Here is a 24,884-nt window from a genome sequence, read left to right on the forward strand (position 1 = left end):
GCGGACAGCTCGCGGTTACCCGCGGCGCCCGGGAGGATCTGGGCTGTGCGCCAGGCGGAGGGCCGCCCCCTCGCCAACCGAAGCCAATCAGCGTGGCAGGCCGCCCGCCGTGCCCGCCCCTGACCGCCTCCTCGCCAGGCGCAGCCAATCAGCGCCGCAGGCCGCCCCGCCGGGCCCGCCCCTGCGGGGTGTGTAAGGACGCGCTGCCCGTCGCGGCGTGCAGGAGCAGAGGAGCAGTTGCCTTGGTACCTGCTGCTGCCGGTGAAGGCGCGGAGCATCGCACACGGGCGCTGTTGCGTGAGGCAGGAAAGCGAAATCATGACGTCCGTCAGGTAAAGGGAGGGCGGCAGCCTGAACCACTGTACTTCCTTGCTGAGCGATAGTCTCCTCATTGCATGAGATCTGTTGCCCTTTTTTTCCTGGGTGGTCTGCAGCCCTCCTTGCCCTTGGCCCCTGCCATGCTGGTGGTGCTCTGTGCACTTTCAATTCGGTCATTTCGGATTTCCTCCGAAGTTTTTTGGGTCTGTGGCACATCCCCGCGCCTCGGAGGTTCTCGTCCCCCAGATTCCAGGGTCTGACGCTTTCTTGTGTGTAGTGGATTTTTCGTGAACAATTTTGCCTCTCAACCTCGGGGTAGCTCAGGGCCTGCGGCACCATGTGTGTGCATGCCTGCATGACATGCTTTCCGAGAGAACTTCATCTGTGGCTAATCAGACCTCCAAAGTTGCCCCTTGTCTGACGCAGGTAGGTTGCTCCCAAGTTGAGAAATTCTGTGTCCTTAAAATGTTTACTTATGAAGAAAAATGTTTATTTATGATTGGAATTTGTACTCTGAGAAGGCACTGTTTTTTCCCCGAGAATCACAAGTGACATAAGTGTTGTGAAATACTAGGATTATAATGAAAATAATAAAGCAGAAAGCTTTCCCCAATTTTCTCTTGCAGAGTTTTGAAGGGTTTTTGTTCATGGTTACAATATAATGGGCTTGTCTACTTTCTCTGTGTAGCCTCAACTGAATGTTTAACTTATGCTAATTCAGCTATTTTTTTTCCATTTTTATTGGCACCTAATCCACGTATCATACTATTCAATTGTACAATCAGTACTACAATCAATTTTAGAACATTTTCCCCACCCACCATGGTTAAATCACCTTTAAAATGAGTTGTGTAATCACTGTCAGTTGTAGTTCTCCCTCCCCACTCTTGCCTTCATTGTTCACTCCTGAAGTCCCCTCACCCTCCCTGTCTTCCACCCCCATCCCTGAATTTCCTGTAAACCCTTGCATCAGTTATTATCTCTTTACATCTACTCCTGTGTGTCACAAACTGGGAAACCCCATAGATACAATGAAAACAAAATTGAAATAAAGCGGAAAAGATAAAATAATAATATAAAGATAAAAATACAAATAATGAATAAGAAAGAAAAGACCACCCTCAATATTAAAAAACCAGGGAAGAAATTTTTTGTCACGAACCACACAAGAAATACTTGCACGTAGAACAAATTGAGATTGGGTCAGTAATGGAGGTCAGCTGACCAAGTAGCAAGTTTGATCCATCATAATCAAGATTACAATGATATCTGATAGGCTGTTTGAGACCCTTGCCTGTGGCTAGTGGGGGTCTGCCAGCAGCTTAATCTAATTAGTTACTCTGCAAATGGGTTTGGGGCTTCCACGGTCCTCCATACCCTTCTACCAATTGGGCATTCATAATTTTAGCTCTGATACTTTTCCCTTTCTCATATTTGAATTTTGTTTTTGTCTAATTCAGGTGTTTTTAAAAAGAGATAAATTGCCCTTATTTGCCCTTACCTGCTACTCTAAAAGTATTGTTCCATTGTGCCCCAGCACAAATGTGAGAAGACACAAAGTAGGTTTTGGTCTATGACTGGTAATTTAAGGGTTTGGTTTTTTGACTGCACAATATTTAAGAGATGACGTTAGGCTGTGGCCCTCAGTTAAGATTAGGTAAACTGTAACACCCTGCTAAACTCTGATATAATTTCACTTTCTTAAATTGCATAACTCCATACTAACATAGAGTAGCTACTTATCTCATTGTACAGAAGGGAAAATTCAGATTACGAAACATAGAGAACCATTGGGACAGATTATCATAGTAAATGATTGGGCATATACATTAAGCTAACAGTATTTCAGCATGAATTAGTATAGTACTTAATATCAAGAATTAAGCTCCTCTTTCTGCTTTTTCCCATCCCTGTCTGTCATCATGCTGCTAATTAGAAGTGTAAGTCAAATGTTTTCCATGTTAATCAGCTATATGTGTTCTCAAAATTCCCTGTCTTTGCTGGCTACTACTGAGTGGAGAAACACCCAAGTCTAAAGCTTTCACTATATAGCAAGTGACGGATGTGCCTTTTCTCTATTAATTTTGCTCTTCCCAGCTCCACATTGGGTTGAATGGTTGTTCTTTTTCAAAAAAGTGAGTTAAAGGTTGGCACCCGCCCTAACTGACATGTTATGAAAGGATGTTAGTTTAAAATCAGTTGCTATCGACATAAGTGTCAAGGGATTATTCTCTAAAATTTAGAGAAAACATCACCTCAACAACAAAAAGACAATCCAATTTAAAAACACATAGGACATGAACAGACACTTCACTGAAGAACATATGCAGGTGGCCAACAAACATACGAAGAAATACCTGCAATCATCAGCCATTCCCAAAGTCAAACCAATAGAGTCAGTTCTGAGTCACAGTGACCCTGTTAGAGTTTCCAAGTCTGTACATTTTTGCTGCTGTACATTGCCTCGTCTTTTAGCCCCCAAGCAGGTGGGTTTGAACCATTATAGCTAGTGTGTTTGAACCACCGACTTTGTGGATAGCAGCACCACCAGGACTCCTTTTATTAGATAACAAGTCAAAGCAACAATGAGCTAGCTCTCTCACTTTGGCAATAATAGCAAAGTTCAGTAAAAGAACATAAATCTGGTGAGGATGCAGACCAGTGGTGAGAACATCTGGTCTGTGGAATCATCATTACCAGCTAACATCACATACCTCATCACAGAGAAGCAGTTCTACATGTTGTCACATTAGGGATAAGTTAACTAAATGTTTGACCAATATGCCCCTTGGCAGAATAAAAGCTTACCCCTCATGTAAAGAGAGACCGGAACCCTAATACCCTGCTGGTAGGACCATAAAATGGTAAGACCACTGTGGAACACAGTATGGTGCTTACTTACCATTTGGAGATAGAAATATGATCCAGCAATTCCACTACTAAGTATGTATTTTAGAGAAATAAGAGCCATGGCATGAATAGATCTATGTATATCCATATTCATTGCAACATTCACAGTACAAAAAACGGAAACTACCAAAGTGCCTGTTACACAATTTAATGCCAACTTGATAAAAGAATGAAGGGGTGTAGTCTAGCCTGTCAATCAGGTCACAACCTGATTGATTTCTCTTTATGAGCATGATCTTCTCATGAGGTTATGGGAACTTCTTCCCTGGAGGCGGGACACACTCTCTGCTTCACCTTCCTGGTGACAAGCCACATGGAGCCACACTGATGGCAATCAAAGCCTTGAAGGTGCGTCCACTGCCATTGGATCTACAGGACTTTACACCCACTGGCTTGTGATCGTCCTGCATTTGACATTATTGCATGTGCTGTGTGAGACTCAAGAGGAATTCATGGGCTAATATGGAACTATGGACTTTATCTGGCCTGGGATGGAATGTTTTATTGATGCATAATTACTTCTTGATATAAAGTTCTCTCTCACACATATATGAGTGTCAATGATTTTGTTTCTCCAGTCAACCTGATATAACACAGTGCCTATCAGTAATGAATGGATAAAAAAACAACGGTACATAAACAAAATAGAATACTACAAAATGCTAAAGAAGTGACAAATCTGTAAAACATCTGCTGGTTGAACTCGGAGGACATTATGTTGAGTGAAATAAGAATCATGAAAGGACAAAATTGAGTGCTGTATGTGACCACTGTTATTAGAAATCAAACAGAAGTTAACACTGCGGAACATTCTTTGATGGTTATTAGGCATAAGAGGAAAAGGGAGAGCAAATTACTAACTAGAGAGTAGGCGCACATTAATGTGGATGAAGGTACAGGCAATATATTAGTGGGGAGGTCAGTGCAACATGACCAAGGTAAATGGAAAACACTGGGAAGTGCACCAGAGCAAAAGACAACAAAGGTAAATACTGTCGCATACACAATCCTGCAATAATAGTAATAACAAACAATATGGGAGGGCTTCAACAAGTTTATAGAGGAATTTCACTGTCATTTAATTCTATTTTCCCTCGACCTTGATGAAGTCCCTAGTGTCTATGGGCAGACATGCAAGTGGAGCAGATGTGGGAAGGTGATTGGAAGCACATATAGGAATATTTATAGGTTTGCAAGATTCTTCTACATATGGGATTGTGTTTGATGTAAATATATCCAAAGATATAGTAGAGCAAACGGGATAATGTTTTTAAGACTTCTTCACTCGTTGCCATCGAGTCGATTCTGCCCCTGTGGGTTTCCAAGACTATACATTTTAAAAAATCGATATCAAAGTTTATTAGTGGTTAGTAGGATCAGTATACAGAAAGTGGGGGGTGGAGGATAGCGGGGATGGAAAAACTGCATGGATCATGGAATGGTACGCTTGCAAACATTCTTATAATTGCTGTCAATAAGACTTAAACTGTAAATAATTGAACAGGCAAAAGTTGTGGGATAAATATACAAGGGGGCTTCAAAAAGTTTGTGGGAAACTTCCATTAGTTTTAAATTTATTTGCAGTCACCACTGGGGCTATTTCTTGTGGACTTATTTGCTGGCTAGCTCCTCCACCTGCATGGCCAGGTGCAGGGCCTTCCTGAAACCTTGGAGGGCTGAGAGGTACTTGGTAAAGTTGGCGAGGGTGGATTCTGCTTTGTTCTCAATGGTCTCCAGGTCATAGCCAAGCTGCGTGGTCATCGTGGGAGAGCTTAAGTCAGGTTGGCCCTTGCTTTGAGCTGAAGAGGTACAAGGAGTTTCAGGCAGAAGACACATCTGTGGTATATTCAAGTGTCACAGAGTCTTGGCTTGAAGATCTCACATGATATTTGTTAAACTTGGCGTGCATGACGAGAAAGCTGGCTCTTCGATCACTTTGGCACTTGGCATGGTTTCCTTGCAACCAGGAATTTGCAGCTCCTCCTAGACGGCCATGACCTCAACAGCCAGGTCTGCGCACAGCGTGGGCAGAGAGGGCAGGCCGAGACTAATTCTTTATGGGAGTAGAGAGCCTCATTTTCTTCTGATCAAAACTTCTTAGCCATAGCCAAATACCTTGAGGAAGTGAGTCACTGGGCTTGGGTACTTATATAATCTGTGTATGTATTTATCGGCATAACATAGTCCACAAAGACAATGTTCTATATCCTACTTTGGTAAGTAGTAACTCAGGTTTCAAAAGCTTTGTAGTGACCATGTAAGATGCAATTACTGGTCTCTCCTCATCCAGAACAAAGAAGAGTGAATAAAATAAAATAAAAAAACAACTCAAGGAAACAATTATTCTAGAAGACTGGACCACGCAAACCACAGCCTCTGCTAATCTGAAACGAGAACTTGATGGACCCAGGTTACTACTATAGACTTCTCTGATCGGGATCACTGTAGAAGGTCTTGAACCGAGAGGGAGAAAAAGAACGTGGAACAAAATTCTAATCATTAAAAACACCAGAGACCAGTGGGGTCTCCAAGGCTATAGAAGCCCTTCAAGGCTCAAAATGAACTCCTCTCCAGATAACAACTTCTACTGTACCAGTTTCAGGCTTACAAAGTGAAAAGTAGTATCAAGGAGTAACGTACTACTTAGAATAGTCAACCGCATAAGACCAAGTGGGTAGTAGCTTTAGCCCAAAAAGCAAAGCTCAGAAGGCAGGAAGGCTTAAGAAATAAGTACAGATAGAAATGGGGAACCCAAGGAGGAAAGGGGAAGTGTGCAGTTCATTTGAGGCAATTACAGCCAGTGTCAAAATGTGTCTAATTGTTGCATGGAAAACTAACTCACTAAACTTTCACCCAAACCACAATAGAAAGTAAAAAAAACCCAAACAAACTAACATTGTGTTGAGAGACTCATTTAACCCTCCCAATGCCTGTCAGAATAATAACTGTTTCATAAGGATTTCAATGACTGATTTTAGAAATATGAGCACTTAAAAATAGTATGTAGAGAGCTTCTGTTATCTTTTCATTCCATTTTCAAATGCATTTATGTCATTCAGATGTAGGTTCCACAGCCATGATGTTAGACATAGTCTCATTTGCAAATTAAGAGTAACTCATAAGGTAGGCATTCTCAAAAAACTCGCTGAAACGGAGTTGTTTTCAACTGAGTGGTAATATAGGACAGAGAACTGTCCCTTTGGTTTTCTGAGACTGTAAATCTTTACTGAACTAGAAAGCCTCATCTTTTTCCTGCAGAGCATCTAGTGATTTATAGTTGGGTTAGTAGCCCAACAAGTAACCCATTGTGCCACCAGGGCTCTTTTGATAGCCATTGTTGACCCTTTCGTGTGGGTAAGGTCAGTGATCATGGTAAAAAATTGTCAAACTATGACTTCATAGCCAGTGCCCCTGTTTTTTACACTTACTTTAAATAATTGCTGCTAAATATAGTGATAGGTGATTGTGTGCTGATGAGTGTAAAATTACATCCTCTAAAACAAATTGTCCTTGAGAAACAATTTTTATCCTTGCCTTTATTATATATACAAAATCTACATTGTATGTATATCTATTGTATTTCAACTGTTTATGGTTTGGGAAACCATAGAACACTTTGAGAACTTGATGCTTTTTAGTTGGTCCAGTAGGAAAATTAACTAGTAATCACCATCAAGTCGATTTTGACTCATAGCAACCCTGCTGGACAGGGTGGAACTACCCTTGTGGGGTAACTACAGAAGTGGAAAACCATGTCTTTCTTCCGCAGATTGGCTGGTGGTTTCAAACTGCTGACCTTGAGGTTAGCAGTCCAATGAATAACCACTGTGCTATCAGGATTCCTCAGGAAAATTAAAACCTGGATTAAATTCAGGAGATAGTAGACATTTTAGAGATATCAGAGATAATCCTGCTTTTTCGTATTCCATAATTAATTTTGAGGCCCAAGGTGAAGCTTTGTGCCATTCCTAGTTAGACAGTTGTAAGAGCTCAAGATAGAACTATGGTTTTCTGATTCCAACTTTATGTACTTTCCAGAACAACATTATTTCAAGAATTGGTTTCTGAATATTGCCTTCTGTTTTTAGCATCAGTGTCCAGTCTAGGTTTGGCATTGCTTACAGCTTGGGTTTGTGCCAGTGAAGGACTGGTAAGGGGAATTAGGGAGACGGAGAGTGTTTGCTGCTCTCTTCTGTGACCTGCTTAGACAGGAGTTAGGTTTGGTCTAAGACTATTCTGGGATCCTGAACATGACTGTGCCCTCATAATTACTCAGAAACTGCGTCTGTGTGTTGGGCGGACCTTGGAAAATTCATGTGGTCTGTGGGTGGAGTCCTGGGGTATTTTTCTAAGACCCAGGACTTTTTGAGGGTGCATTCAATAGGATGGTATATCATTCAGATGGAGAATGTTCATATGGCTAAGATTAAACTGCTTTCTTTGTTAGATAGTTTTTTATTTTTTAGAACCTTGAGACAGAATGTTTGCACTCATTTCAGAACCTGAGTCTTTCATATGAATGGTAAATTTCAGATTGCTGTACTTATTACTGCATCATCCTTTTCAAAACATTTTCTTTCTACTTGAGCCCATGGTATCAGCTCCTCATTTTCCCCTTCCCCTCTCACGCTCATGAATCCTTGATAAATTATAAATTATTATTATTTTCATTTCTTACACCGACCGCTGTCTCCCTTCACCCATGTTTCTGTTGTTTGTCACCCTGGGTGGCGTTGGAGGTGGGGGTTTATACATCGATCATTGCAATTGATTCTCTCTTTCTCCCCTCACCAACCCCCTACCCTTATGGTATCACTACTCCCATTATTGTTCCTGAAGCCTTTCTTGATTTTAAACCATGCAGTATTCCCTTATTTTGTTCACACAACTGCCTCTTGATCCATGTACAAGTTCAAATGAACATAATGAAGTGCTCTGGAATTCCCATTCTTCTCAAGGCTATCCGTACTTTTTTATGATCCACATAGTCAAATGTCTGGGCATAATTGATAAATGACAAGTAAACATCTTTTTGGGAAGTTAATATAGAGCATGAAAACAGCATGGGAAATTACAGAGAGGCAAATCTTACTGAATAATTTAGAACAATGCCTTCTATCGAGGCTGTTTTAACCATGGCCACCAGTGTTTTTCTAGCAGTCAGTCCGTCGGGGTCCTTCAAAGATAGAGATGTGCTTTCTCTTTGGATTTGAGCCATTGCTATTTTGCAATAATTTGTGGGAAAGAGACTTCATCACACTCAAAACTACTTACAACTATGCTGATCTGTTTTTAACAGTTATTAAATACCCCCTGTAGTTGTTCTTTAGTTCCACTGGAGAATTCTGAAAACTTTTGATTGAAAAGTTTATCAATGATGATACTGATTGTGAAGGCTTCCCTATAGTCGTCCTCATTTTGTCAAAGTGAGGTCACTTGCAGGACTTATCCGGAATTCCTCTGTGCTCCCTAATAACTTTCAGTAACTGGACATCTTACTACAGTGTCAGTTTTGAACATATTTATCAAGTACAGAACTTTGTTGTAATAGACTTTCCTTCTTTATAAAATAATATGTAACTTTATTAGTTTCGATCATTAGTTGTTTCTATCCAATTTAAATATCCTCCTTTCTAAATGATGTTGTGCTACTGTTGAAAATATGTTCTACCTCTAATAATCAGATGAAAGATATAATAAACCTAGCAAGTTTATTCTCAAGACAACACGAAGATACCTATTTTTATGTTATTTGTCTACATGTTCTACATCAACTTTCAAAAGTTTTTCTAACTTGTGCTTGCATTTTGTCTTTTTTTTTTTTTTAGTGAAAATGTTCTCTTTGGAATGGGAAATCCTCTTCTTGACATTTCTGCTGTGGTAGACAAGGATTTCCTTGATAGGTAAGTATTAGATTTCATGTGTCCTATATGAAATCTATAGCTGAAGAAACTAGTGAAAATTCTGTCTTTGGATTTATTTTCTAATAATGAATTGGAAGAAAACTCAGGAAATTTAAAACTTAGTACTAAGAAGTATATATCATTATTTTTTAATTGTCAGCAATTTCCCTTGTGAATACATGTTCATTAATAATACTATTTTCATGTAAAATGCATTTTGTATTCTTAGAAAGATGTGTATATAATTTACATACTGATTTAAAAGATGTGTATATAATTTGCATAATGATTTAGTGCTTAAAATTTAAAGGACTGTTTATTAACTACATCTATAGTATAAAAGTCCTATAATATAAATGGGGAATGAAATATAGCAGATTAGAGGACAAGGTTCAGAAGATTATAGGACATAATTGAAAATCTAAGAATCTCTTCTCTTTCCTCTTTAGTAGTAGGTTTAGATGTTGTTAACTTAGTTGGAAAATCAGTTTTTTTACCCAGCTGTTGACTCCATTTGGTACATGGAGATAACTAAGTAGTCAAAATGGGTTAATGATTAGAAAGCAATCTGCTGTTCCCCTAAAATACAGTCCAAGCTCTGTCCCGTAGGGGCAACCACTTTTTAAATCATAAATTTAAAATTTGCATAATAAAGATTCTACATTTTAACCATCTTAAAGAATACAGCTGAGTGACTTCCAGTACATTGAACCATTACTATTAACTCCAGAATATTTTTGTCACCCTCCGCCATTCAGAAAAAACTCCTATGCCTATTAGTCAGTCAGTCCTCATTTTCTCACTAGCTCTTCTGTGAGCCACTAACCTGTTTTCTCTCTCTTGATTTGCAATAAATTATTTAACATAGATCTTCTAGCTACAGTCTATAACATCTCTCAAATGGCTTTTTTTCCAGTAGGTCTGGTTAAAAGAAGGTAGGGGATGCTGGTTGTGCATAATTGTTAATTGGGTTAATTGTGGTTGTAACTATCTGCAGCTGTCATGTGAGATTGGTCGATTTTGCCATCCCGCTGAGTATAAAATTAGCCATTTCAGAAAGAGGAAGGAGCAGCTCAGGACATCAAGGAAGAAAAGCTTGGGGTGGAGCATGTCATTGGATTGGATCTCAAGATTCCTTTGTGCTGAGCCTCCTTGATCCAGGGCAGAAAGCTATGGTGACAGAGAATTGGCAGAAGCAGAACCAAGAGACAAAATGATGGGCTTCTTGGGCCATGGAGAGAGAAAATGGAATGTATCTAACTGGAGGCTCACTGTGGAGTGGGGTGCATCTGGGAACTTAACTGAGGTTCTTAGCTTTGCTGTTCCATGAAACTGGAATTTAGTGCCTTTGGGTCGAGGCTGATAGCAGACTAGCATGAGCTTTGGCCAATTATCAGTTCTTTTTTTAACAAAGAATTTTATTGGGGGCTTTTATAGCTCTTATAACAGTCCATACATCAATTGTACCAAGCACATTTGTACAAATGTTGCCATCATTGTTTCCAAAACATTTTTTACTGAGCCCTTGGTATAAGCTCCTCTTTTTACCCTTCCCTCCTTCATCCTCACACCCTCGTGAATCCTTGATCAATTATATATTGTTATCATTATTTTGTATCTTACACTGTCCCTTCACCCACATTTCTGTTACTGTCCCCTTTTGGAGCAGGGGGCTATATGTTCAATCTTGTGACAGGTTCCCCCTCTCCCTTTTCCCCTTCCCCACTTTTCCCATCCCTATCAGCAGTTCTATAGGGGCTTTGAAACATTCCCACCAAGAGGTTGAGGATCCAAGAGAGACCTGGAAGTGTCTATTCTGAGTTGAAAAACTGAGCATTTCTGACCCTGAATTTCCCTAATAAAGGCCATGGTCATGAGGTTGGTCTCATTATTGAACCTAGTTTAGAGAGTGCGGCAGGAGGGACAGTTGGTGTCGGAAAGTTGAAGGGTGGAGGCCTGTCTGACCATTAACCAGCACTATAAAAAGGTTTATCCTCAGGCAGAGTATGCTTTGAACGTCAATTACGTAGGATTTAGCTTTTTGCTGATGTGGAGCTTGATTCTTCTCCTTTGTAAAGTCAGAGATTTAATGCTCCTTCCTTGCCATTCTTAAAATGCCAAATACTGAGAATACAAAGTTAAATAAGGCAAGTTACTTGTAAGCCTTTAAATGGTTAGTACTCTAATTGAGGAGACAATGGGCAGAAAAAAGCATTACAGTTATTTCATGGAGTCCCTCTAATTGAGCTAAGTGGATCGAGAAGGTGGCTTTTTGAGAAAAAAACCAGGTGGTCAGGAGATTTGCTGATGCCAGAAGAGGATCCTGAACAGTTGTATTAGTTTGTTTCCCAGCACCCTGGGTGGAGGTTTAATGAACATGTCACGAGCCACCATGTGTGCTATCTCTCACTGCACCTGCTTCACCTGGAATTATGAAATTCAATGTGAATCATGATTCTGAAATAATGCTCTTTCTAGAGAAAGGGTATGAAGTAAAGGGAGACAGGGAGACAAAACAGTTAGTGGACAAAAAAGGGATATTTGGGGCCAGAAAGTAAGAGGAAATAAGGAGCTTAGCAGGAGAACTGTTCTAAAGGAGAAAAGACCCCAAATCTAAAAACTATATGTACCATATGTACTCGAGTATAAGCCAACCCAACTATCAGCTGAGGGACCTAATTTTACCACAAAAACTACCTTAAAAATGTGCTGAAAAACCTGGCTTATACACAAGTATATATGGTGTGTGTAATATTTTATAGACTCCATTAAGTCTTAAACGGGACTAAGACCAGACGGAGGAAAGACAAATAATTTGGATGAGGGAGACCCTCAATATGAGGCCATGATGGTGTCCAGAGGACTCACAGCCGCATTGCTAATTATGGAATATAAAAATCAAAACTAGTCACAAAAGTACAAGTGGCAGTTCAGTTCATCACTGTTGCAGGCGGGACTACGAAAGGGAAAATACCATGATTGGGACACATGTATGCTATTGCAGTTTGGAAGAATTTTCAGGATTGTTCTTGGGCCCTACAACCAATGGAGTAGATATGTGGCTCTGGTACCCCAACTTTTTTGTTCCCACATTATTGGGAGCTCTTAAAATACTATAACAATCTATAGATTAGTATGATTGTACTATTGTTGTCACCATCATTTTCAAAACATTTTCTTTCTTGCACTCTTTGTTGTCAGCTCTCCTTTATCCCTGCCCTCCCCAACCCTACCCCCAGGAACCCTTGTAATTATATTAAATATTATTGTTATTATCTTTTTTTGTGTGTGTGCTGTATCTTACACCATCCAGTGTGTTGGTTCACCTACCCCAACTTTCTATTAAGGGCGCCCCTAAACAAATCTTTTACATTGTGACTGCTCCTCCTTCGTTGACATTCTGAAAAAACTCAAAGGATAAGTTCATGCTAAGACTAAACGGGGTAGATCCCACTGTAAACTGTAGTCTTCTGCAAACCGAGTGATTAGAGTTTCAGCTTTAATATGGAACTAAGGCATAGTGGGTTTGTTGGATATAGTGGTCAAAAATAGTAGATGCAACAGAGTTGTCTAGTGTATTAAGGCCTTTAAAGGTCTACTGGATTCAGCAATTATTTGGGTGAGTTCAGGAGCCTTGGTGAGGTAGTGGTTATGAGTTCAGCTACTTTCCGCAAAGTTAGCCATTCCACATCACCAACTCCTCCGCAGGAGAAAAACGGTATTCTGTGAAAGTAAAGTTCCAGTCTCAGAAACTCAGGGGCAGTTCTATCTACCCTGTCCTACAGGGCCCCTGTGAGTCAGCATGGATTTGATAGCAGTGAGTTTGGTTTTTGATGATGTCATTTCGATGAATAGTGGTGAAGTGATGAACAGAACCCCGATTAAAATGTACTTGTGAATAAATGGAGGTGTGATGTAAGATGGGCAGGTTTAGCGATACCTTCTGAATACCAAAGGTTTTGAATTGCTGCTAATGAAAATGTGTGACTAGTTTCAGCATGGAAGTGTGAGGAACTCTGCCGACCTACTTTCACCAGTGAAAGAAAAGTCAAGAGTTTTGTATTTGAACCAAAGCCAGCAATTCCTCCCCCTTTCCCAGTTCAGGGAGGGTAAGACTTGTCCTGGGGTGGAAATGATCACAAAGTTATAATAGTGAGACAAATAAGATTGTACTCAGCATAGAATAGTACAGATAAAAGATAAATGGGAAAAAGACTAACGAAGCTATGTCTGACTGAGAGTCCAAAGAGCAGTACAAGCTGAACAGCTGGAGAGAAAGACGAGGTTTCTGCTCCCTAAAGACAGCCTTAGTGTTGCTGTCATTGTCATTTGGAATGGCGTCCATGGCAGTGAGGTTTTTTCCCAAAACCACTTTATTGGGAGCTAATACAGATATCATATCATATTCCATAGGCCACTCACATCATGTAGTATTACAGAATTGTTACCACAATTAGTTTAAAAACATTCTCTTCTTGAACCCCGTGATATCAAGGAGTTCCCCTTCCTCCCCAGTGTGCCCCCCAGGAACCCCTGTTCTATTTGCTTCCTCTGTAGGCTCATCAATCTTGGGTTTCATATGCCAAAAGAACATTAAAACATATAACCAGAATTCCAGAGGGTTACCCCCAGTGATAAAATACATCTGAGATAAACCCCAATATGACAAAGCCAAAACACAGAAAATGTTGAAAGCCAGAGAGGCAAGATTAGCTGACAAGGTTTTAGCTTCAGGCTATGTTTGTCATTTTGATCTCCTAGAGTCATCTCTCCAGCGCACTCTGTTTGGTATCTGTTTCTTCCATCCCTCTGATCTGGATAGAAGGAGATCACTACAGGCTTCTTTCCTGTGTGGATCTCACAAATGTGTTTTGGGCTCCCAGTGTCATCCATAGCCTTCTGCAAATCAGAGTCGTACAATGTAGGCTCTGATACTATTCCCTCCTTTGGCTTTGGATTACCATATATACTCGTGTATAAGCTGAAATTTTCAGCCCATTTTTTTATGCAGTTTTTGTGGTAAAATTAGGTGCCTCAGCTTATATTCGGGTCAGCTTATACTCGAGAATATATGGTATATGATTTACAATCCTGTGGTCACTGATGTTGGTGTGCTTCTTCTGTGTGGACTTAGTAGATGTCGACTCAACGGTGAGGTTTTTTGTACAACATTGCTGACGGTTTGAGTTTGTCATTAGAAGCTCAACATTTACCGTAGCTTTTCCAAAAGTCTTTGGTCAAAACTTTAGTTGTAACCAGAGGTTAGATTTTTTGTTGTTGATTCCATAGGCTGGAAGGGGAAGGAAAAAGGATGATAGTTTCTATCTATTTACATGTCTTAGTTCTGAGAGGAACTCCCTTAAGCCAGTCTTTCTTTCTTTAATTTTTTAAAGTAGATATCAACATTTATTAGTGGTTACTTAGGGTCAGTATGCAGAAAGTGGGGGATGGAAGAACTACAAGGATCATGGAATGTTAGCTTGCAAACAGATTCTTGTAACTGCTGTCAATCAGGCTTAAACCTGTAAATAACGGAACAGGCCAAAGTTGTGAGATAGATATACAAGGGGGCTTCACAGAGTTTGTGGGAAGCTTCCATTGTCAGATTTGTTTAGAGGCATCACTGGGGCTTTTTCTTGCTGCTGGTTTCTTTGTTGGTCTGCTCTTGCACCTGTATCACCAGGACCAGGGCTTTCTTGAAAGCTTGCAGGTACTTGGGAAGCAGGTCTGTGGTGGGTTCTGGTTTGTTCTCAATTTTCTCCAGGTTGTAGTCTGGCTGATTGGCCATCTCAGGAGAGCTGAAGTCAGGTTGGCCCTTGCTTTGACCTGAAGACGTTCAAAGAGTCTCGGGGAGGAGGCACCGTGCTCAGGCTGCAGGCGCTCCTCTGGCACCACGCCCGGTGCACCAAGCCAGGCTTTCTTATTCTTTGTTAGCTTAGACTTCATCACAGTGATTGATGAATAAACACTGCAACCTCCCCCCCCCCCCCCCCCCCACACACACACACACACACCGGTCCCAGGGGAGGAACAACAGAAACTTGGGTAGAGGAAGAGAGCGGTTGGTGTAAGATATGAAAATAATAATTTATAATTTGTCAAGGGGCCATGAGGGTGGGAGGGAGGGAGGGAGGTAAAAAAGAGGAGCTGATACCAAAGGCTCAAGTGGAAAGTAAATGTTTAGAAAATGATGATGGCAATATATGTACAAATATGCTTGACACAATTGATGTATGGATTGTTATAAGAACTGTAAGAGCCCCCAATAAAATGATCTTTAAAAAAAAAAAGGTAAACCATGGTGATAGAATTCTCCTCTTTCTTGTAAGATACCTGGGTTTAGTCACTGGCCAATATACCCTCTGTCGGGAGCCTTGTAGATGGTTATAATGTTGAACACGTTTTTATGTGAGCTTCTAGACTAAGATGAACTAGGAAGAAAGGCCCAGTAATCCAAAAATCAGTCAGTGAAACCCTGTGGATCCTAATGGTTCAATCTCCACTTGATCTTGGGGGAGGTGCAGCTCTGGATGGCATTTTGTTTTCATGCACATGAGGTTGCCTTGAGTTAGAGTTGATAGAGTTAAAATCAATGGCCTCTGACAATGACACTGGTAGTCAGAAACAGCCCCATCGATAGCTCTGTTACCCCACAGAGTCCCCCCAGGGGCAGTTTGAGGGACATAGCCATGTGGGGGTGAGGAGGATAAATTTCACTGAAATTATCCAGTCAGATACTGAACAAATACCAGGCAAACAACAACAATCGTAAACCTCAGGTGAAGAGAACTAGTACCCATAATTGTTACATTTTCGGAAATATCCACGCCCCCCAAAACAAGTCATACACAGAAACAGCAAGTAAGATCCCTAGGTAGGTAAATCAAAAGTACAGCTATTAGAGTTTCCATCCAGTTCATATGTGCATGTGTTTATTCTACTTTAAAATTGAGAAATCACTCTCTTAGTGGACTTTAAATACCTATATATTTAGGAGCCCAGGTGGAGTAGTGGGTTATATTTTAGGCCAACCCTCCCCAGGAGAAAGATGAAGCTGCCTGCACCTGCAAAGAGTTACAGCCTCAAATCCAAAGGGTTTTTCTACATTGTCCTCTAGGATTGCGGTGATTTGCAGGATGTGGTAGGATGTGCAGTTGGGTACTGACTTGGTAACAATGGATTTGGTTGGGCTTTCCTTACTTTTAACTGTTGTCAATGATTAAAGACTTGAATACACTTTTCAGAGCCCATTGCAGTGGTTTGGTTCCGTCATCTTATAAAAATACATGAAAGTGTTTTTTAACGTTTAAAATGTTTATATTCTTTTCTCCTTAAATTTATAATTTCATTACACTTTATCTCACTAGATTTTATTGCTATGTAATGTTTTGAGCATGAATATGTTTTATACATAAATTTTATTTAGCATGTAATATACATTGCATTATTTATATAGTTTATGAGTTTTATCCATGAAAGCATTTTATAACAATAATATCTGTCTATCAATAGAATTTTTAAAATATATTTTGGTCATTTATAGTTTATAATTGTCACATAATTACTAAGACGACATAAAATAACCAAAAATTATCTTACATATATTGCCATTGAGTTGGTATAATATTGTATTATTCAGGAACTACTCCATAGGGCTTTCATGAGTGTATTAAAATATTGCTAAATAATTCTTACACAGAACACATTAAGTAATTGGGAATATACCTTTTAACGATATGAACGAAACTAATTTCTTCAATTCAAACTTCTTTTGATAAATAATAATTGCTAAAATAATGTTCAGCATCGTTTGTTCTTTTAGAGATGAGAGTGCTGGGTTGTCTGCTTCACACAATTGAATAGTAATGGAACAGAATTGTGTATCAGTAGTGTCACTCAATTATTTGAACTCCTTTATCAAATGCTTTATCACTAAAATTTATTTTTTATTTCTTATTAGTTGATAGCTTGTTTAGGTTCTTATGGTATGTGGAATGCAAAGAATTAGAAACCATTGACTCAGCAGTTTTTAATCATTAAAAACATTCAACAAACGCCCTGAACCCACTGCCATCGAGTCTTTCTGATTCATTCTGACCCTATAGGACAGAGAAGAAACTGCCCGATAGGGTTTCCAGGGCTATACATCTTTTCGGCACCAGACTGGCACATCTTTCTCCCATGAAATGACTGGTGGATTTGAACTGCTGACCAATGATTAGCACCTGAGCAATTAACCACTATGTTAATGAACTCCTCGTTAGAGTCCTTCTAAAATCAACCCAAGCTCATTGCCACCAAATTGATTCTGACCCAGAATGACACTAGAGGATAGGATAAAATGCCCTTGTGTGAGATGCTGAGACTGCAACTCTTCACTGGAGTGTACTGAAAACTGTCTCCTATGGTGTGGCTGGTAGTTTTGAACTGCTGCCCTTGCAGTTAGCAGCCCAACAAGTAACCACTATACCACCAGGACTCCGATTAGAATCCTTAGAGATATGCAGTTCTGGGAAATATACAAAAAAGGCCTTTATTAAAGCTTCTTAAATAGTTTTTAATTATATCTAATAGTTTTTAATGAGTTCCTCTGGCGCTGATGACTAAGTGTTGGATTGCTAACCACAAAGTCAAAGATTCAAACCCACCAGCCTCTCCCAGGGAGAAAGATGAGGCTGTTTACTCCCATAAAGACTTTCAACCTCAGAAACCTTGTAGAGGGTTATAGTGGACAGAATTGACTCAGTGGCAATGGCTTTTGAAATATTAATCATTTACTTTGAGGCATCATAGTTAACATTTTTAGAAAATGTTGAAGAAGTTCAATATTATGATTTTCAATAAACCCAAAGCATTAGAAAATTTTTGTGTGAAATGCTTTTATCAAGTGCTTTAAGCATGTTTTAATCATTTAGTTTAATAAATTGTTGAATTCAAAGCCATAATGACAAAGGTTCTGTTCCTTTTCAAACCAGTCATACTTCCATGACAGAAAAAGCCTTACTTTATGTTTTAATTCAAATAATGTGTCTCTCATATTGTATCAGAAGTCACCTGATTTCAGTTGGAGAGCCGAGAAGAACCACCAGAGGCTGAGCTGATTTCCATTCGATGGAAATCACACATATCTCTATGCTCAAACCCTTTTACCGATTGAAGCACTGGGTATTCTTCCTACTGTACTTCCCTGGTGTTTTGATAATTTATTGCAGTGGCCACACAAAACTCCCAGCTTATTACATGGTTTATTAGGGAAGTAACAAGCTACAGTTCAGGATCAGGACCAATTTCCAAGTGATGTAGTTTTGTAACTCAGGACAGATTACTACCAGGACGACACAAGAGGCATCTTTTATACTCTGCCCACAAGCATACCCTAGCCTCAGCCTCTGCCGTTGGCCACTGCTTTTGCTGGGCTTCACCACCAGGTACAACTTGAGCAAGTATTATAGCTTTTTGACTACCATCAAGTACCTGGAGATGCCCTATTCTTCTAACAGACCTCCCTAGTGGTGATTTGCTCTCTCACTCAGCGGGTGGGGATGCTTTGCTTTGCCAGCAAGCTCTTTCAGCTGTACCACCCTGCAAGCAAACGATGTCGAAGCCATTGCGCTCGATTGCGCCATTGGTCAGCAGGCTCATTGTAGACATTTGGCTGCTACACTGCCTATGCCATCTTACATCATCTCTTAAACCAACTCAAGCGTTCCAACTTGCCTTCCTCCCGCATTCCCATGGCCGGGAGCTTGGCACAGGATGCATTTGGCTCCTGGCCCGTGATAAAATGCCGTCTCCTTCCAACCTCTGTAGAATTGACTACTTTATAATCCTACTCTTCCCATCGGGACCACAAACTGACCATCATCTTTGTAGGTCACAGACATTGAAAAGCCTATGGTATTGCAGGGCCCATGTGACAGCCATCTTCTGGTATAACTTACAGTAGACAAAGGGACTCAAAAAGTATGGAAAAATGGAATTAAAATATAGTGGAATTTTCCCATAAACTTTGAAGCAAGCTCCTTTATAACAAGACTAAGTAAAGATGACTGCTGCCCGGGTTCCATTTCACTCACGCACTCATTATCCCAAACAGACGGGATTTAAGTTGGTCTATATGAATAGTAGATGAAGGCAGACAAGTTCTCTCAGTTAAAAGCGTCCACTTGTCTTTGTCATGTTAGGGTGCCAAAAAAAAAAAAGTCCAGTTAAAACAGTGGCTTCTCAGGGATTCTGTGGGGCCAGTTAAATTCAAGGCCATAGTTACTGTTTTTCAGGATTCCGAAAGAGTGACTTTGATAGATATTACAATTCAAATGATAATCAGTGCCTTCCTTATTCATTGTCCAGCGTTCATGTGCACATGAGGTAGTTGAAAATGCCATCACTGGGTCAGACACATTGAAGTCCTTTAAGATCCTTGATCCTTAACACTTTAACGAGGTCTTACCCAGTGCAGTGTTTTGTCTGATTTTTTGACTAATGTTCCTATGGGTGTTGAGTGTAGATCCAAGAAAAATGAAATCCGTGACGAATATTTTTCTCATTTATTGCGATGTATTTATGGATCCATGTGGTGAAGTGAAATCTCTTAAAATGGTTCTTCTATCCATAATCCCACAACGTCCCCTCTCTCCCTGTGGTTATAATCCCACTTGAGGGAGCTCTGTTATGCCAGTGGGCAGGGTTCAGGTGGATGTATTGTACTTTATTGTCTGTACAATAAAGTGGATTTGTTGTACAATAAAGTCTGTACTTTATTGTTGTCTTGTTAGGTGCCATCTAGTTGGTTTCAACTCATAGCTCAGAATACCTTGTGAGGATTGTCCTGTGCCACCCCCATCGTTGTTCTTGTGTCTGAGCCTGTTGTTGCAGCCACCGTGTCAATCCATCTTGTTGAGGGCCTTTTTCTTCGTTGCCCCTCTACTGTACTGAACTGAAACCTGTTCACTTTGGGTGACCCTGCTGGTATTTCAAATGCCAGTGACAACTTCCAGTATCACAACAACATATAAGCCACCACAGTACGGCAAAGTTAACAGACAAATAGTAGCTATGCCTTACTAGATGGTATGAGTCAAATGACCACGCTTTGTTTCTTTGGGGTATCTGCTGCTGGAAAAAAATACATCTCCATCCAAGCCATTCCCCTGTGTCTTTGAAAGCTATCCCAGAAGCAAGCAAGAAAAGCTATCAGCGGAACACTTTTGAAATCTCTGCCTGAAGTGCTGGAAGCAGGGGAGGTCTTGCCATGCCAAGACGAGAGGTCGTGACAAGGAGACCTTGAGAGAGAGCAGAAGAGCAGTGCCGAGGGCTTCTTGGCCCATGGACTGAGGCTTAGGCCAAAGGGCCACGTACCTGAGAGGCTGAGAACCAGAGAGAGACTTGGCTGCTGGAAGGAAAGGCACTGATGTGGACCACAGACGGTGTTATGATGCTAACTTATGGCACATTGTTCACTGCAGTAATAAATCCCACACTTGTGAGTGTTTTCCGTGAGTTCTGTGTGGCCATTTGACAAATTATCAAAATTAGGAACAGTTGGTGCCAGACTACGGTTACAAAAAGATGAATGGAGGGTGGGGATAGATCTGACCCTCTGCCTGTGACAGTCAGCCTTGTGGAGTTGGATTCTCCATTTTCCTTGAGTAACCTGAAGAGGTCAGATCTGGCCATTTTTGCAGTGGAACTGTGAGGACATTTGTGTTCTTTACATTGAGGTATAATTCATAATGAAGGCACTAAGTGCTTCACACCTTCTTCACTTCCAGCAAGCAAGATCTTCCCCCAATCCTGATGCCATTTTATTCTTCATATGGTTCACCTTCTGGAATTATTTGTTCAGCGTACAGATTGAACAGTAATGATGAAAGGATACAACACTAATGCATACCTTTCTTGATCTGAAATCACAAAGTATAGCTTTGTTCTATTTGAAAGCTGCTTCTTGGTCCTTGTATAAGTTCAGCACGAGTACATGAAGTGTTCTAGAATTCTCATTCTTTGCTATTATTATTCTTAGTTTTTTATAATCTACATAGCCAAATGCCTTTGCGTAGTCAATAAAACACAAGTAAACATCTTTCTGGTATTCTCTGCTTCAGCCAAGTTCCAGCCACGAATACCTTCTTTCTATCACCTCTCTAAATCCAACTTATATTTCTGCCAGTTGATTATCATCAGGAAAATTGTACTTTCATGTGTTATGAATGATATTGTTTGACAATCTCCACATTTTATTTGATTACCTATAATAGTATAGCAATACGTTTAGTTGAGGTCAACTGACTTTACTGATAGTACGGTCAAATGTCCATGAGGCAATTGTTCTGATAATATTATGTGATCAATATATTTGTTTGTATATGTTGTAGGTATTCTCTGAAACCAAATGACCAAATCTTGGCTGAAGACAAACACAAGGAACTGTAAGTGTTCTGAACCCTATGTTGTGCATAGTTTACTGTCTATGGAGTATGTATATGGAAAACATCTTACTCTTTAAGTTGATAGGAAAGATGAAAGTGTAATTAACACCATGCTCTTCATCCCACTAGGACTGGGATAATCTACGTTAAATATGGATGAAACTTAAAATGGTTATTCCCATTTTATCATCTAGCCCAGGGGTCAGTAAACTGCCCCTCACAACAATTTAAAAAGTATTCAAGAGCTAAAAATATAGTTTTACAAGCAAATGAAATCACCATTATCTGAATAGTTTTATTTTCATTTTCAGTTTTACTTTAGTCACGTGCATGTATGTACCAAGAGAGCTCCCTGTGGCTCAAGAGCTGGAGTTGGCGTACCCCTCATTTAGACCAATGTTTCCTAAAATGAGTGAAATCCCCCTGCAAGCCACTGGAGCAGTCCAGGGAGACTGAAAAAGCTTATACCCATACTTTATCCTAGATTATCAGTGTTAGTATGAAAGTTTTTTATTGCTAGGGGGACACTTGAGTAATTTTTTTTCTAGAGGGGAGCAGTAGGCTAAATATGTTTGAGAACCTATGATGTAGAGTAAAAATATCTGGGGATATGGGTCATTTTCATTGCCTAGATAAAAATTTAAATTACTATTATTAATATTTGGTGTTTATCTACCTCATTTATTCTATGCTAAAGATACAGAAATATAATTTTGTTTCATTTGTTGCTTTATGGACAAAATAAATGCCTAGCTATTTTGTTTACCAGAAGGTTAAAACACACTTAAGAGTAAAGTTTGAAATGAGGATAGAATTTTGCCTCCTTTTTAAACTATAGATTAAAATTACATATACCTCCCTCCTCCCAGTACATTTAATGGAATATTAGGCATTTATCTAAATGTTTTAGAGTAATATTTAATATCACAAGGATTAAATAGAGGATTACATAGCTTAGAAGGAACTTTTAGTAGTTCTCTGTGTGATGGGATTATGGGTGAATTTTACTTTCGTTTTTTGTTCTTTTCTTATCTTTCCTAATGGATTGTGTTGTTTCTATAACCAAACAAGAGACTTTGATGAGAGAAATTTAAAAATTTTCCAAATATGAGGTATGTAATATGAATAGAAATCTGCTTAATGGTACCTAAGAAAACTAAGAGATAAATCTTCAATTTATAAGCATAATTAGTTTGCCAAGTAAGCTATATAATGGAGCCTGAAATGGTTTCTACTTCCCCCTTCTTTTAGTACATGAGTCATGAACTTATGTTACAAGGATGACATATGAGACAAAAAATTCTATCTGTTCTATTTTTTATAAACTTTTATTGAAGCTCTATCCATTTAATTTCATATTTTATTCAAGTAAACCATAATTTTCTAATTCTAATTCTGTTTTCTAAAAGATCATACTGATCCACCATGGTATTGTCAAAATGCTATGTACTTTTGAAAAGTTTGATTCTGTGTATTCCATAATGAGAGGACAATGATAGCTTTAATTTAAACATTTTTTAAAAAATATGACTTTTTGAGGAAAAGGAGCCCTGGGGTACATGCAAGGGTGAAAACCACGAGGCCAGCACTTAAACCGCCAGCCCCTTGGTGGGAAAAAGACAAGAGTTTCCACTCCAGGACAGAGTGAGTCTTGGAAACCCAGAGGGGTGCTTCTGTCCTGTCTTCTAGGCTCACTCTGAGTTGACATTGACTTGCTGGCAATTAGTTTAAGTGGTAAAGAAGGAGTCATGGTGTTGGGCACTGGGTTTGTAGTTCAATCTCAACAGCTTCCCTGCTGGAAGAAGCTGAGGCTGCCATCCGTTCCTTTAAATATTTATAGTCTGGGAAAACCTGAGTAGGATGGCAATGAGTCATAATGGACTTAATGAGAGTAGGCTTTGTTTTTATGTGGTAAGTGTTAAGTATGTTTTTCATTAAAAATGTTCTTAGTTCCTAAAATCTGGTGACTCACATTCCATATACCCTTACTCATTTACTTACTCATGATTCACAAAAATATTTTTTATTCCTCTGCTTGGAGAAAACAGGATAAAATTAGTCAGAAATGACAGTGACACTTGTTTTTCTAAGAAGAATGTTTTTATCAAGTTCCTAATTTTCTATTTCACATATTGAGTACTTAGGGGATAAATTTAAGCAGGAAAATCAAGCAATTAATATTGTGTTGTGATGCATTAAAAGCTGTAGAGTTCATACTTTTTACTTTATGCTTTATCAAGTAACTGAATCCATAGTTTTTTTTTTCCCTCATTCAGTTAAAATAGAGTAATTTTAAACAAGTAAGTTTTTTTCAGTATTTCAATCATCTTTTTAAAATTTTACCTTCTCACTAGTTACGGTGTTAAGCGCTAAAGAAGTTATTGTAGTCTTGTATAAATTGATATTTATTCCCAAATTTAATATTATTTAATGTGTCCTGATAGTTCTACAAGTGCAGATTTTGTTTGCATTCTTTCATCATACTTACCCAATCTTTTTTTGTTGTTTTATTTTTGGATTTTTAAAATCATTTTATTGGGGACTCATATAACTCTTATCATAATCCATATATACATCAATTATATAAAGCACATTTGTACATTCGTTACCCTCATCATTCTCAAAATATTTGCTCTCCATGTAAGTCCCTAGCATCAGCTCCTCATTTTTCCCCTCCCTCCGTGCTCCCTCTGCTCTCATGAACCCTGGATAATTTATAAATTATTATTTTGTCATATCTTACACTGTCTGACATCTCCCTTCACCCACTTTTATATGTAGATCCTTATAATCAGTTCCCCCTTTCCAACCCACTCTCCTTCCACCCTCCCGGTGCTGCCACTCTCACCACTGGTCCTGCAAAGATCATCCACCCTGGATTCCCTGTGTTTCCAGTTCCTACCTGTACCAGTGTACATCCTCTGGTTCAGCCAGACTTATAAGGTAGAATTGGGATCATGATAGTGGGTAGGGAGGAAGCATTTAGGAACTAGAGGGGTGTTGTATGTTTCATTGTTGCTACACTGCACCCTGACTGGCTTGTCTCCTCCCTGCGACTGTAAGGGGATGTCCAGTTGCCTGCATTCACAATGATATGATTTTTTCTTCTTTAAAGCCTGATCCCTGATCCCTTCGACACCTCGTGATCACACAGGCTGGTGTGCTTCTTCCATGTGGGCTTTGTTGTTTCCGAGCTAGTTTGTTTACCTCCAAGCCTTTAAGACCCCAGATACTATATCTTTTGATTGCCGGGCACCATCAGCTTTCTTCACCACATTTGCTTATGCACCCATTTGTCTTCAGTGATTGTATCTGGGAGGTGAAC

At 39.6% G+C, this 24,884-nt stretch overlaps 1 protein-coding gene across 1 annotated transcript in view; it reads left to right on the forward strand.

Annotated features, from left to right (window-relative positions):
- The first annotated feature begins 226 nt into the window (after positions 1-226).
- ADK (adenosine kinase) overlaps positions 227-24,884 on the forward strand; it is a 533,068-nt gene continuing 508,410 nt past the window's right edge. The window contains exons 1-3 of the mRNA XM_004701182.3: positions 227-332; positions 9,057-9,131; positions 21,506-21,559. Of these exons, the coding sequence (XP_004701239.1) occupies positions 319-332; positions 9,057-9,131; positions 21,506-21,559 (143 nt within the window). The 5' untranslated portion in view covers positions 227-318. The remainder of the gene's footprint in view (positions 333-9,056; positions 9,132-21,505; positions 21,560-24,884) is intronic.

The sequence above is a fragment of the Echinops telfairi genome, unplaced genomic scaffold, assembly GCF_000313985.2.
Source record: "Echinops telfairi isolate 266 unplaced genomic scaffold, ASM31398v2 ScPeMD7_70;HRSCAF=299, whole genome shotgun sequence".
In the NCBI taxonomy this organism is placed as follows: domain Eukaryota; kingdom Metazoa; phylum Chordata; class Mammalia; order Afrosoricida; family Tenrecidae; genus Echinops; species Echinops telfairi.